Here is a 15001-nt window from a genome sequence, read left to right as displayed (position 1 = left end):
AAAACAACGTCTGGTTGTTTTGTCTCTGGAAATTAGGGCTCCCTATGGGCTGGGTCCTCGGCGAGGCTGGACTGCCTTTTCTCTAGGTGCCATCTACTGAAACAGGCTGTCGGGCCCATGAGGTTGCATGGGAGGAGCCTTACAACTCCTCTAACAAGTGTGTTGGTTTTTTAAAGGGTGCTGGCTTCTCTGTTCACCGCCTGGAACACTCCCTGCCCCCCCACCCCCCCGCCCCCCCGCCAGCACACACAGCCCAGAGCTTCTACCTGGCAGCGGGGAGGATGACCATGTGGACCCCAAAGCGATGACATCGCCGCGTTCCAAGGAAGGCGACCAGCGGCACCAGCTGCAGGGCGTCCCCTCGGCAGGGGAGGGGCGCAGGGCGGGTCCTCACGCAGTCTTCTCTGTCCTTGCCTCTCCAGGTGCCCCTTTTCAAAGGTCTCAGCATCCTCACGCTACCTCCTGCCGCCACTTCCACCTGGGCCCCCCGCAGGCGCAGCAGCTGGCGCCCGACTTCCCCCTGGCGCACCCCGTGCAGTCGCAGCCGGGCCTCAGCGCCCACATGGCCCCGGCCCACCAGCACAGCGGCACCCTGCACCAGTCGCTGACTCCGCTGCCCACCCTGCAGTTCCAGGACGTCACCGGTCCCTCCTTCCTACCTCAGGCCCTGCACCAGCAATACCTCCTGCAGCAGCAGCTCCTGGAAGCCCAGCACCGCAGGCTCGTCTCGCACCCGAGGTGGGCGGGGCCGGGGCGGGGCCGGGGGCGGGGCCTCGGGGGACACCTGGCTTCCGGCTGCCACCGCCCCGCCGGCCCCACTACGCGGGGTTCCGTGCGGGAGGCAGCTTTTGCTCCAGGTAGAGGCATTCGTTTCAGGCGGTGAACTCCACCTGGACCCGACACGGGTTCCCTCGGTAGCCAGTGTGTGTCCTTGTCACATCACCCAGGGGCAGGAACAGGGCCCGGGTGACTGGTGGTTTATCGTGCTCACGGTGGACTTCTGCTGCACGGTGGGGGAGATGGGATCCCTCATGTCCCCTGGAGCTTCATGATCACCTGATTCTAACACCCAAGTTCCCTAAGGGACACCTGAGGACACAGCTGCTTCAGCCCCGCCGTCAGAGAGCACATGGTCTGGTTGGGGGGACCAGCTATGAAACAAATGGAGAGTAAAATTAGGTAATACTGGACAAGTCACTTCACCTCTTTGAGCCTCAACTGTTAAGAGAAGGAGTTTGATTACATCAGTGGTTCTCAAACATTTTTGCCTTAGGACCCTTCACACTCTTCAAAATTATTGAGGATTACACAAACTTCTGTTTATGTGGGTTATGACTATTGATACTTACCATGTTGGAAATTAAAACTGAGAAATTTAAACCATATTTATTAATTCATTTAAAAATACAAGAACAAACTCATATGTTAACACCAATTATATCTTTTTTGAAAAGAAGGTATATATACATGTAGTGAGAAGAGGGGCTTTTTTTTTTTTTTACATATTTGCAAATCTTTAATTCCTGGCTTAATAGAAGACAGCTGTGTTCTCATGTCTGCTTCTACATTCAATCTGTTGCAGAATCACATGTAGTTTCTAGAGAACTTCACCATTCACCTGTGAGAGAATGAGAGTAGAAAAGCAAGTAACATCCTCGTATTATTATGAAAATAGGGGTTGGGGTGCCCGGGACAGAGGTGAATGTTGTAGCGGGTCAGAGGGAGGAGAGGTCACCATGCCTGCAGTGTGCAGGGAGGACTTCCTGTAGGCGGTAGGTGGCTTTGACCAGGGCCATGAAAGCTGGCAAGAGTGTGGAGAAGGATGGAGAGACCAGAGGGGTGCACCGGTGTGGGAAAGCCTACAGGAAGCACAGCTACGTGCCCTGGAGACAGCGCAGGAAATTCCGAGGGAAAAAGTAGAAGGAGCAGAGGAGGCAAGGACGTTTGGGGGGGGCAGTGGCCGGCAGACACACCGAGGGAGAGGCCTCCGTGTAGTGGGCCGCCCCGGACAGCAGGAATGTTTGAGTTACCGGCTGCTGCCGGCTGGGAAGCGTCCTTGGAATTTGGGAAGAGGGGCAAAGCCCACTGCTCTGTAGGCTGTAGGCTCAGGCTGGCCAGGGCTGTTCAGTGCTTCTGGGGGCTGGGCTGGCCCGGGGCAGCTCTGACACCATGGGCCCTCCTTCCCTTCCCGTGCAGGCGGAGTCAGGAGCGCGTGTCTGTCCATCCCCACCGCCTCCACCCCAGCTTCGACTTCGGCCACCAACTCCAGACGCCTCAGCCCAGGTATTTGGCTGAGGGCACTGACTGGTGAGTCTTTGGGGTCCCTAAGCAAGGGAGGGGAGGGGAGGAGAGGTTTGCCTGAGCCACGGAGTTCCTGTTTCCTTCACTTTGAATGGCACGGGAGACCTCATCTTCAAGCTCCAGCCATTGGCTGTGCCCCTAGTCACCCTCAAAGCCACATGGCCCCCACTGGGCCTGGTTTCAGCAGTTAGCTCAGGATGTGGCTGGATAGCATCATGTGCCCAGCTTGGGGCTCTGTGCTCATGATCCTGCAGGGGAGGAGGAGACAGGGATACAAAACATTTCCCAAGGTCAAGGAGGGCTGGAAACCAGTGGTTTCTGGGAGGCAGGCAGAAAGGAGAGTCTCAGGAACTAGCTAGTCAGGGAAGGCTTCCTGGAGGGGGTGGACCTTGAGGGATCCACAGAGAAGAGCCAGGGCAACCCAGCAAGACCAAACACAGGCTTGTGGAGGCAGAGCTCGCAAAGTTGGAGGTAAGGACTGTGGACAGAAGCTGGGGAGAGAGATTGAGGACTTAGCCGTGATATCTTTGTAGGCACCAAGTCCTTGTCTTCCAAAATCTCTTGCACTTGGGACAGTAGGACAGAGGTCTTTGTTGCCCCGCAATGCAGCGTTGCGTGGTTGGGAGTCCTCCGTCACACCTGACTCTCTGGTTCTAGCTCAGCCCTTGGCTGACCTACACTAGGGTGCGAGGCGTACGCCCAAACACTTGAAAAAGACGTGCAGTTCCCTGAGGCATTTAGGTTTAGAGGGCATCACGCCTGCAATTATTTTTAAATAGTTCGGGGAAAAAGCCCATGGAGAAGTGTGTGTGTAGCTGTTGTAAGTATACATGCAGAGAGAGAAAAGGAACTACAAATGTAGCCAAATAGTAAAACATTAACACATGGGGAATCCGGGTGAAGGGTATCCAGGAATTCTTCCGGCTGGTCTTGCAACTTTGGGGTCAACAATGTTATTGTTGTTTTAGAGAATGTAAAAACAAACAAACAAAAAACTTCTGTGGAGAGGCAGGGACTATATTTCAAAAAAAACCAGACAGGCACTGTGTCATTTTTCAGCCGTTTGAACCGGAATGGTTCAAAAATTCTGGATGACTGCATGCGAAAGGTGCTCTAGGGGCAGGAAATAGTTGTTCTCTAATGTGTTCCCATGTCTCCCAGCCCTCTGCCAGTTCTGGGGGACGCTCTGTGAAATTGAACACTTCCTCAAAAGAGAGGCTACAGGGCGGCCAACTTCAGCCCAGGCTTTTTCTAATTAGCAGATTCAAATCAGGAAGATTTAATTGCAGTTTGGATTGAATTCTGTCCCTCAGCAGTCAAGTCCATCCAATTTGATTCAATTCAGCACACACTGAGTGATTTGAAAAAACATAGGGCAGCCAGCGTGGTGAGTGGGACCGGGGAGGTGACATGGGTGAGTGGTGAGCATTGTCCTGGGGCGGTGTCAGGAGCCGCGCAGGTGTGAGCCTCCCCAGCTCGCTCACCAGCTCGCTCGCTTTCGCCAGATCCCCCGTCCTTCTGCACTTCACTCCCTCTGCCCTCCTGACCTCTGTCTGCTTGAGAAACACAAAGACTGAAGCCCTGAGAGGCCTCTGCAGGGGCCGAGGGAGGCTCCTGCCCTGAGTCACACCTGGGTTCACCCTGGGCTTTTTCTGCCGGGCCTGTCCCCCTTACTTTAGGATATTTGAACCCTATTCAGGCAGCTTCTCTTACCTGGGCAGCTTGGCCTGGGAGTGCGTGGGAGCAGCAGGCCTTGCAGGAACAATCCCCAATATGCCCCCTCTTTGGTCCGTACCTCATAACTCGACCCTGACCTTGAGCTCCGATGTCTCTGTCATCATGCTCCTTCTCTGACTCATTCCCAGCTTCATACTTCCCGCTGTGATGCCCGGGTTCTCATCGCACCCCGCCCCACTACCCAGCCCTAGCCCTGGCCGGGCAGAGCCCCCCAGAGACACCTGGGACCTGTGAGACGGCAGGTGGAGGACAAGAGCCTCCTACTGTCCTTCCCCTGCAGGCAGCTCTGCCTGGGCCAAGCCTCCAGATTCACCTGCGAGAAGGTGCCAGCACTTAAGCTCCCCGGGAAGAATGTCAGGATCTATGTAGCAACCAGACCACAGCACGCTTCAAGGTCACTGATAGTGAGTGGAAAATAAAGTTTAGCTTGATATTTAGACACAACTGACAAAACACTGCATTGAGACAATGCCCCCCCCATATATACACACACACACACACACACACACACTCATATATATATACACACATCACATCTGGAAGCAGAAATTCCTTAAATGCCCTTCGTATCTTTTCCCTTCGTTTGGATGTATTTGTTGAAGTGATGTGGGCTGCTTTTTCTACTTTCCCTCTCTCTGGATCGTGCTGGTTGCGCTCTGCTGTGTCCCTTCAGATGTCCCTCAGTTTTTCTCTGTTCCCGGCGCACTGGGGCTTAGATCAAGGGTTGAGCAGATTCACGTTCAACTCTTACTATTTCTTGGCAAAAATACTGAAAAGGGGTGTGTTCTCCCAGCAGAAAGCTGGTTGTCTGTCCTTCTGTGGTGTTAGCAGCAATTGGTGATCTTCACCAGGAGCCTTTATTTCTTTTGGGGATGCAGGGAGGTGACAGATAACTCCATCATCCCTTACTCATTTATTAGCTAGAGAGCTTTTATAAAGAGAAATTTCCCTTCGTCAACCATTTGGCTACCCTCAGTCCAGTTAACAGAGGAAAGGCAAGATCAGCGTTGGATTCTTCCCCTTTCTTTACTAGTTTTCAAAATGAAGCTTTGGTTCCCTGACATCCTTCGAAGGGACCGGTTTTCTTTGTATAATTTAGTATAGTTTCCCTCTCATGGATCCGAACCTGTTCGAGGAGTTTCCATCTGCTGGAATTATGCTCGCTGACACGCCCCTTGTCCAAGACCTGCCCAGTGGGAAGCTCTTCAGGATGGTTCCTGAATCCTCTTGACATGACCTGGACAACTTCCTTGCTTTCAGTTGTAACAAGAGGTTTCAAATCATTTTGCACATTTTCTGCCCCAGACCTGAAATTGGCCATTTCCCAAGGAGCCCTGGTTACTCTTCAGTTGCAAAGACTGGTTAATTTTTTACGTGAAATGAGTTTTCCTGTCCTTGTAGGAGTGGAGGGCAGGGGTCCAGGATAGCTTTCCCAGCCTCACGGCTACCGCGGTCCCTCTTCGTGTTTTTTCTCACAGTGGCACAAATATGACCTCCGCTCCCGCCTCTGCCTGACTTGTCTTCCCTTTGCTCCATACCCCTGACCGGCTCTATTTGGATCCTTCCAGTGTTTCTCTCAGGGATGAGCTTTGTCTTGGGAGGGAGCTTCGGTGCGCTCATTTTAACAAGTTTTATGAGGTGTAGACTGTTCCAGTCCCTTCAGCCCTGGCAGACCCCTTTCCTCCTCTAAGTCTCTGTTTTCTTCACTTTAAAAAGAGGGGAAGGGGCAGGTGATGCTGATCCCTTGCAGCTCTGGTGGTCTGTGACTCTGAGTCTTGTCCCTGGGCTCGAGGTCCGACGTCCCTCCCGTAAGCAGATGGCTGAAGCCCACCGCCCTGTGGTTCACTGTGGCCTTGTCCCCGCAGGGATCTCAGTGTGGACGCCGGCTTGAGCCCGGCCCAGTTCCAGGTGCGGCCCATCCCTCAGCACTATCAGCATTACCTAGCGACTCCTCGAATGCACCACTTTCCCAGAAACTCCTCCTCCACGCAGATGGTGAGTGCAAGGGCTCTGCCAGGAAACCGACCCCCTTGCTGCCTGGGGGTGCCGGCCGTGGACTAAGGCCAGCGGCTCCCCCGTGTCCTGCTGTCATGCTCTCCTCCCCTCCCCGCTCCTGTTCCCACTCTGGCTTGATGGCATCTGCCGGACGAAAGCCAGTACTGTGGGTGGGACTGAGTGGGGCACTGGAGGAGGGAAAGGGGCGCACGGTGGGCTGTGGTTTGTGGGGAAGAGGCTCGGGGCTAAGAACAGCCAGGGTAGTCCCTCATTATCACCTCATTTAGCTAATTTCTTGGGGTCAGCGCCTCCCTGGGCTTTGATTTTACTAATCTATGAGACGGCATGAAGATGCCTGCCTCGTCCTTCTCACGGGGCTGGCAAGGGCCTGCGTTAGGGACAAAGGAGCCCACACAGGAGCCCCCTCGGGCCGGGCCTGCTGATCCAGTTCTGCTTTGTGCAAGGGGCCGGACTTTGTCACTACAGGGCTCTGCGATTGCAGAAAGGGGCCGGCTGGCTCTGGGGGCCTCCCCAGGCCCTGGGGCTGCCAGTCCCTGGGGCAGAGGTGAAGACAGGCCATTAAAGCAGCAACGGACTGATTGTGAAATCTTATCTCCAGACAGCTCGTTCGTGTTGCTGCCCTACAACACATTTCCCCCCTTCCAGCCCTTGTCTCTGCCGTTAACCACCCCGTTCCTCAGTATCCTTGTTTGCGCAATGAGAGGTTTGGATGAGTGATCGCTGAAGCCCTCGTCCGCTCTGAGGTTCTCGGGTTGGTGTCAGGAAGCACCATCTCCTAAGAGAAAAAGCTAACATTTATTGAGCGCTTAGTGCATGGCAGGCCCTGTTCTAACCACTTTATGCGAATTACCAAGAACCTTACATGAAAGGGTTTTTATCCCTGTTTTTCAGATGGGCAAACTGAGGCATAGAGAGGTTAAGTAACAGAGCTCAGGAGAGGAGCTATGATGGAAATCTGGCCCCTCCATCTCATAGCCGGGGCCAGGATGAGGTGAGCAGGGCAGGGCCTTGCCAGGGCAGGGTCAGATCCTGTCTTTATTTAAAATTTTGGTATTTTGTTCATTATGGCCTTTTCGCATTAATTTTGATTTTTTAAAAAGAAATATCGCCTTAAAATATTATTTACTTTGATTACTGAGTCTATTGTGCTGAAATCTGTGCTCTCGTTTGTCCCGCCTGGACAGGACGTGGCCCACGCTCTTCACGGTCTAAGGCACCGCCTGAGGCCGTATTGAGCGGAGGGGAAGAGGTGGCCCACGGCCACCCAACTGCCTTGTTTGAAGTCACCGTCTGCCACTTCGTTGCATAACTTAGGCACTCACTTTATCTATTTGTGTCTCATTTCCCCTACCAGTAAAATGGGGGTAGTAATTGCACCCACATCCTAGATCCGATGAGATCAATTAGTCACGTGAAGTACTTAGACAGAGCCTGCCTTGAAATAAATGCCCAATCAGCTTAGTCATCTTACTAATTATATTAGTATACAGTGTATATATTTACTAATCTATATTTACTTTATTGATTTTGTTATTTTTTCTGGGGCCGGTCTGGCACAGGCTTGGTTCTTGACGAGGAGAGGAGGGTATCGGAGCAGGAAAGAGAGCACTTTTGCCTGAAGAATCTCGGGGGTGTGCAGATTGGCCGGTTATGGGGGGAGCAGTCAGATGCTGGGCTCGTGCAGCCTGGAATCCTATCCAAGGCATTTTCTCCCCAACAGGTCGTCCATGAAATCCGAAACTACCCTTACCCTCAGCTTCACTTCCTTGCTCTCCAGGGACTGAACCCCAGCAGACACACCTCCGCAGTGAGGGAGAGCTACGAGGTACGCCCGCCCCTCTGTCTGGCTCCAGCTGGCTTGGTGGAGACACCATTCTTGTTCATTGTTCCCTCCTCCTTTCTCCTGCTGGTGGCTGGGGCATTGGAGGTTGCGGGGAGCTTCGGGGTTGAGAGTAAGAGAGAGAAGAAGAGCGAGTGAGTAAAGATGTGGGGGTCTTTCAGTACCAGACAAGTTCTTCCCAATGGCTATGTGAATGCTTCTTTTTTTTTTTTAAAGATTTTATTTATTTGACAGAGAGATAGAGAGAGAGAACAAATAGGCAGAGAGGCAGGCAGAAGGAGAGGGAGAAGCAGACTCCCCGCTGAGCAGGGAGCCCAATGCAGGACTAGATCCCAGGATTCCGGGATCACGACCTGAGCCGAAGGCAGCCGCTTAACCGACTGAGCCACCCAGGCGTCCCTATGTGAATGCTTCTTGCTAACATCTTTCAGTGCCCTTCCTCCATATTGTGTGCACACATGTGTGTGTGCGTGTGTGTGTGTGTGTGTGTGTGAGTTAGCGCATGCAGAGTGCACATGTCCACATTTTTCTCTTTGCAGGAGCTGCTGCAGCTTGAGGACAGGTTGGGAAATGTGACTCGGGGAGCTGTACAGAACACCATTGAGAGGTTCACCTTCCCCCACAAATACAAGAAGGTGAGTCTGCTAGCAGGTCAGCCTGCGTAGTTGAGGGGTTGTGGTTAGGTGCTCTGAAGCTGTGATGTTTTCCCAGGGTCTTTTCCCCTGTCTCCATCAGGTGTGACCAGGAGGGGAGACGGGGTTGCCTCTCATCATAAAGGAGGAAGGCTGTGTGTGTGTGTGCATGTGGATTTGTGAGTGGGTGTGTTAGGTAGGCATACAGGTGCATGAATGCTCGTATCTGAATGAGGTGGACAAAGGGAGCACCTGCAGTGAAGATAAGTGAAACTAAGATACGCCTTAGAAAAGAAGTCCAAGTCCAATCCCACATGGGGACAAATGGGCAACTAAGGTCAGAGCAAGAGTTTCCAATCCTCATTGAGCATCAGGATCACCTGGGGAGCTTTTAAACCCACATGTTCAAGGCTCCACCCCAAGCCTATAGAAGTAGATTCTCCACGGTTATGGCTCAGGAATGTAGAGTAGGCTTAGAACCCAGGAATCTGATTTTTAAAGCATTTTTAAATTCAAATAAATAAAAAATTTGGAAGCAACCACTGTGTCATTCAATAAGCGAGTGGATAAACAACAGTGGTGCATCCATACAATGGAATATTATTTCATGATTTTTAAAAAATGAGCCATGGAAAGAGATTAGGGAAACTTAAATGCATATTACTAAGTGAAAGAAGCCAATCCTAAAAGGCTGCATACTGTGTGATTCCAACAATATGGCGTTCTGGAAAAGGCAAAACTAGATTGTTCAAAGGTCCCTTGTTGCCAGGGGCTTTGGGGGGAGGGATAGACAGTGAATGGGTGGATCACAGGCTATTTTTAGTGAAATTATTGCACGCCACTGTAATGGTGGACACATGACATTGTGCATTTGTCAAAACCCATAGAACACTACAACAGGAAGAATGAACCTTAATATAAAGTCTTCAGTTAATAACAGTGTATCACTATCAGTCCATCAGTTGTAACAAATGTACCACACTAATGCAAGATGTTAATAACAGGTCAAACTGTGTGTGTGTGTGTGTGTGTGTGTTGAGTGGGGGAGGGATGTGTGAATGGGCTGTATTCTCTGCTCAATTTCAATGTAAGCTAAAATTGCTCTACAAAATAAATTCTGCAATGAAAACAAACACTTCTTTTAAAATTTAAGAATTAAAAGCTTGACAAGTGCTGAGAGACTTGGCGTGGGAAAATGCTCATTGAAGTCAAGCCAGAGCCCATCTTCACTGCCCCATGAGGCACTGGGGTACAATGGTTGTGAGCGCTAAGTGTTGGAGTCAGATAGGGCCAGTTTTTAATTTCATTGTTACTACTGTCTTTGTTTGGGCTGCAATAACAAAGTACCAACAGCTGGGTGGCTTAAACTGCAGACATTTATTTCTCACAGTTCTCAAGGCTGCGAAGTCCAAGATCAAGGCACTGGGTTCTCTTCCTGACTTGTAGATGGCTCCATTCTTAATGTCTCTTCGGATGGCAAAGAGAGGAAGCTCTGGTGTCTTTTCCTCTTCTTATAGGGGCGCTAATCCCATCATAGGGTCTCTGTCTTCATGACGTCACCTAAACCTAATTAGCTTCCAGAGGCCCCATCTCCTAATACCATCACATTGGGGGATAGGGCGTCAACATATGAATTTGGGGGTGGGAGGCACAAACATTCAGTCCATAACCACCACTGATAGCTGTGTAGCCCTGGACAACTTACTTGGCTTTTCTGGCCCCTCCCCTGTCCTTTTTAATGTAAAATAGGAATGATGTGTTAGTAGCAACCATAAGGGGTTCTCCAGGGATTCAGTGGGACAATGCATATAACAGCTTAGCATAGTGCCTAGTATCTGGTGAGTGATCAGGAGGTTGAACTGCTCTCACCTTGATATAGGGCTCACTTGTTCAAGGCTTGCAGAGATGCCAATGATATCAATTAAAAGACCATGAATCTTGGTCTGTGCAGATCCTCATAGAGGCATTGGATTCATCCATAAGTTATTTCAACCAACATTTATTATCTACAATGTGTCCTATATGGGTAGGGTGTTCATACAAGAAATGGCAGTATTTCAGTAACTAAGGGTATCATCAGCAAATGGAAGATGATCATTCTCTGCAGGGCAAGTTTAGGCTGTTGGAGGAGAACATGGAAAGGGATGAGTGGCGTGTTCAAGAGTCCAGAGCAGCTTCCACTCCTCTGACCAGGGCGTACTCACTCTTGCCAGGGCCACGCACTGCACCTGCCGCCAGGGCCACACTGCACCTGCCCTCAGGGCCACAGGCCTTGAGGAGACAGAGAGAGAACACATAAGGAGGATGGAAAGGGAACACAAACCAAGCCAATGACATAAAGAGTTGAGGTAAAGATGATGAGAATGAAGGGAGAATTAGGAGAATAAAATATTATAAGAAAGAAATAAGAAATAAAATATGAAATGATAAAGTTTAGGACCCAAATAAAATGTGAAAAAAACTTTAAAAATTTAAACTGAGAGTCAAATAATAAAAAACAAAAAAATATTTTACAGTAGTGATGATAAAAATAAAAAATATAAAAGAAATATAGTCATGCAGACAAATATAAAAAATAAGAATTAGGCAAAGATATGAAAACAACATACAGAATGAAAACCAGTAACACTGACGTGAGAGGGAATATGAATGAGGGAAAAAAGGTACAGGCAGAAGGGGTAAAATAAATATGAAATACATGCTGAGAAGAGTTACTATTAAACTAAAAGTTACACAGATAATGAGAAGATAAAACCTAGAAGACCTAAAAGATTAAAAATACAAAAGAGGAAATAGGGTAAGATTTGAAAAGAGACAATAATTAAAGAAATATAGATTAGGGACGCCTGGGTGGCACAGTTGGTTTAAGCATCCAACTCGTGGTTTTGGCTCAGGTTGTGATCTCATGGTCATGAGATCAAGCCCCGAGTTGGGTTCCATGCTCACAGTAGAGTGTCCTTAAGACTTTCTCTCCCTCTCTCTCTGCCCCTCCCCCTGCTTTCTCTCTTTCTCTCAAATAAATAAATCTTAAGAAAAAAAGAAATACAGATTAGACATAGTGGAATAAGGTAAGACTGTTTGAAATCATTAACTATAAAAAGGAAATCATGAATAATGGTGGGAAAATAACAATAGAAAATAGGCAAGTAGTGAGTCTTATTAGTATCTTTTATAGAACATCCCATTTCTCAAAGGACCAACTGAAAGAAGGCCACTCTTCCCAGAAACACAGCTGGGCTGTTAGGCAGGCAGACCATCATGACTCCATTCAGACTCAATAGCCATGATGATTATATGGGACTATGGATGTAATTCTGATTTTCTGGGTTCTAGACGATGGAACCCTTATTGCAGTGGCCATCACGGGGTTTGCAGTTGGAGTATATAGGGCCCAGGGAGGCTGAGAGCAGAAAGCATAGATTTTCTTCTATGTTCCAGTAAGGCTCTAATACTCCAGGGACCACATCAGACTAAGGAACTCCAGAGCTTAGGACCAGGGACTTGAGTGGGGAAACCTAGCATCTAGGCCTGTCCCCAAGGTCATAGTTATTCTGTGGGTGGTGTTTTGTTTTGTTTTGTCTTGTTTAAATCTTGTGAGTCTTCAGATTTTTCTCTTGGCAAAATGACCTTTAAGTCTGCTTCTCTCTGGAGAGGGGACAGAAGGGCTAGTTTTCTTCCCATGGATATTATCAGACTGTTTCACTGCACAGCTTGGAGATGGGGACAAGAAAGCTGGGCTGATTTCATTCACTGATTAGATTCCTTCCTCCCCAGAATATTTTTAAAGCACTGATGATGTGCCTTCTGCTTGGCCAAGCGTGGAACACTACCCAAGGAAGGGTGAACCATGGTCCACACAATCTAAGAACTTGGAACTTTCTACATAGCAGTTAATGATTTTCAAATAATTAGCATAGAATTTAAAACAGTTCAACTAAAGTCAACAAATATAAACAAAGTGACTACATGATGTCCAAACTCATTTTGGAGCTAGTGCCTATCTTAAAGGAATTTTCTGGATAGGAAGAAATCCAACAATATAAAGTAACAGTATGGTACAAATTATAGGAGTTGAGGAATTTTGCCTTCATCTAGTAATGAATGAATAAATGAGTAGACCTTAGTAGAGTGAAAGAAATAAAGGAAGAAGGGAAGGAGAGAAGGAAAGAAGGAAGGAAGGAAAAAAGGAAGGAAGGAAGACAGGAAGACAGGATGGATGGATGGATGGATGGATGGATGGATTGATGGATGGAAGGATAGATGGGTAGATAGAAGGTTGGGTGGTTGGAGGCTGAGTGGGTAAATGGATGGGTGGGTGAGTGGATGGATGGGCGGTTGGGTAGATGTATGCCTGCATGTATGTATGGATGGATATATGGATGGATGGGTGGAAGGGTAGATGGGCAGATGGGTGAGACGTTGGGTGGATGGAGGGCAAGTGAGTGAGTGGATGGGTGGAAGAGTAAATGGATGAGTGGATGAATGGATGAAGCATGCTGGATATGAATGTGGAGGCAGAAGCCTGGAGGCAGGGATCTAGGTAGGAAAGGACATCAGGAGGAGTGGACAGTATGAGGGGAATAGGAAGGAGAAGCAGTTTATGCACAAGCCATAGTTTTGCCATGGACTGATTCATTAGACACACAATTCCTTTCCAAACTCTATACCCTTCAGCCAGGATAACCACCACTGTATCCTGAGGCAAGGAGGAAGAGTTGGGGAGGAGGCTGGGAAAAGGGCCTGGGGTGAGCATACAAGTCTGGGGATTCCTTAAGAATTTAGAAAGACACTGACTCACAGATAAGGGAGGGGGAGGCTGTGGTTGAAAGATAGTGGTCACCAGGTGAGCTGATCCAGGTAACCAATGCTTCTCCTCTGCTTCTCATAGCGAAGACCCCAGGATGGCAAGGGTAAGAAGGAAGAGGGGGAGGAATCAGACACAGATGAGAAATGCACAATTTGTCTGTCTATGCTGGAAGATGGAGAAGATGTGAGGTAGGAGACCCACCTCTTCTGTTTCCCCTCCCTTCCCCCCACAGGTGTTAGTAATCAGTCATGTGCTGTATGTCAGGGAGACGGTGCTTGTTCTCTTGTGTGTGTGTGTACTAAGTGCGCTATAGTGGGCTATGTGGTTGTTCTGGGAAGGTGGGGTGTGGAATGTTCTAGATGTGTGATGTTTATGGTGTGGACTGGTGGACACAAAGTGTAAGAGAACAGAGTGATGTTTGGCCTGGATGGGTCTCAGACAAAGTCATGGCTTTGTTTCAGGCTGGTCTGAAAGGGCTTCATGGAGGAGGAGGGCCATGGGGTGCTCCTCCCTGTCATGACTTCTCATCCCAGCCACAGCCTCACTCTGGGGCAGGGCTCCCAAGACCCTCTTTGGCCCATCCCCCAGTGGTGCCAGTGTGGGTCCCCCCCCAACCTGTGATAGCCAATATCGCGCCGCCCCTGGCCCGCCGGGGACCTCTCCCTTTCCACCAGTCATCTGACCCTCCCTTCTCTTCCAGGCGCCTACCTTGTATGCATCTCTTCCACCAACTATGTGTGGACCAGTGGCTCGCCATGAGCAAGAAATGTCCCATCTGCCGAGTGGACATTGAGACACAACTGGGAGCCGACAGCTGAGGGAGGAATTAGCCTGTGGATGCCCCATTTTCCTTCACCAGGTCCCCCCACGGCCATAGCCCTTGCAGCCAAACTTTGCCTTCTGAGCCATTTGATGTAGAGGAGAAGCCTGCAAGCACATTTTGTGGAAAGAGGAGTTGGCGGTATCAGTGTCTGAGGGAAAGGAGGGGTGGGGGGAGGACCCCCCATCCAGAATGGTGACTGCCCCCATCCACCTCGCTGCGCAGGAGGGAGCTGGCCGTGCCCGGAGCGGGGGTGGGAAGGGGGGGCCCACGCTGCTGAGAATCTCGATGTGAACTGGAAGGTCCTAGCTGATAGACAGGCCCCTCAATCCTGTCCTTTGAAGGATTGTATATATACCTCTCGACCACGTAGAAACCACGTAGGGGTCTCTAGCTATTTCTGTGGATGGCAGCCGGAGCATGTTAGCTTAAGAAAAATGTTGTGTGTGGTGCTCTAGTCATCTTGTGGTGGACATGTCGCTATTACGAATTCGCACCAAATATTTCTCATTGAGTTCCTTGTTTTGGTGCCTGACCGAACCAACCAACAACAGCCCAGATCTTCCCGTCTTTATGAGAAAAAAAGGAAAAAGGAATCAAAGGTGGGGGAAAAAAAAAAAGCCAAATCCTGTTTCTGGTGAAAAAGGATGATTTTTTTTTTTTCCCCACCCAGGTTGGGAGGCGGGAGGGGGGTTCTTGTTTTGTTTTCGGTTTTGTTTTTTCCTTTGCTTTTGTTTTTCTCATGTTTACAGTGCATGGAGTGTGGAAGGGGAGCATCTGGGGAAGGGGAGGACTGGAAAAGGAGCAGATGGGGGGCTTAGGCGGGCCCCCAAGGGGCTCAGCCAGGG

General features: G+C 49.6%; 2 protein-coding genes across 2 annotated transcripts; both read left to right on the top strand.

The window, feature by feature from the left end:
• Positions 1 to 304: 304 nt before the first annotated feature.
• On the top strand, positions 305 to 2311 carry LOC135362609 (E3 ubiquitin-protein ligase ARK2C-like). The gene is made up of 2 exons (XM_064578791.1): positions 305 to 738; positions 2197 to 2311. The coding sequence occupies exons 1-2, from the start codon at positions 305 to 307 to the stop codon at positions 2309 to 2311; spliced, it is 549 nt and encodes a 182-aa protein (XP_064434861.1).
• A 3597-nt stretch (positions 2312 to 5908) lies between these two features.
• Positions 5909 to 14758, top strand: ARK2C (arkadia (RNF111) C-terminal like ring finger ubiquitin ligase 2C). Its single transcript, XM_045887942.2, has 5 exons — positions 5909 to 6033; positions 7775 to 7879; positions 8434 to 8529; positions 13415 to 13521; positions 14034 to 14758. The coding sequence occupies exons 1-5, from the start codon at positions 5995 to 5997 to the stop codon at positions 14149 to 14151; spliced, it is 465 nt and encodes a 154-aa protein (XP_045743898.2). The 5' UTR covers positions 5909 to 5994; the 3' UTR covers positions 14152 to 14758.
• The last annotated feature ends 243 nt before the right edge of the window (positions 14759 to 15001 follow it).

Source organism: Mirounga angustirostris, unplaced genomic scaffold (assembly GCF_029215605.1).
Source record: "Mirounga angustirostris isolate CCGP_5_RB_7025 unplaced genomic scaffold, mMirAng1.0.hap1 SCAF_14, whole genome shotgun sequence".
Taxonomy (NCBI): Eukaryota; Metazoa; Chordata; class Mammalia; order Carnivora; family Phocidae; genus Mirounga; species Mirounga angustirostris.
The sequence above is the reverse complement of the archived record's forward strand: the minus strand, read 5'-3'. Positions and strand labels throughout refer to the sequence as shown.

Bases quoted from the DNA above. Each gene is read 5' to 3' on its own strand.
- LOC135362609 (XM_064578791.1), top strand. From the start codon at position 305: ATGACATCGCCGCGTTCCAAGGAAGGCGACCAGCGGCACCAGCTGCAG. The intron at 739-2,196 runs GTGGGCGGGGCC...CTTCCCGTGCAG, and splicing joins AGGCTCGTCTCGCACCCGAG to GCGGAGTCAGGAGCGCGTGT.
- ARK2C (XM_045887942.2), top strand. From the start codon at position 5,995: ATGCACCACTTTCCCAGAAACTCCTCCTCCACGCAGATG. The intron at 8,530-13,414 runs GTGAGTCTGCTA...TGCTTCTCATAG, and splicing joins TCCCCCACAAATACAAGAAG to CGAAGACCCCAGGATGGCAA. The intron at 13,522-14,033 runs GTAGGAGACCCA...CTTCTCTTCCAG, and splicing joins GAAGATGGAGAAGATGTGAG to GCGCCTACCTTGTATGCATC.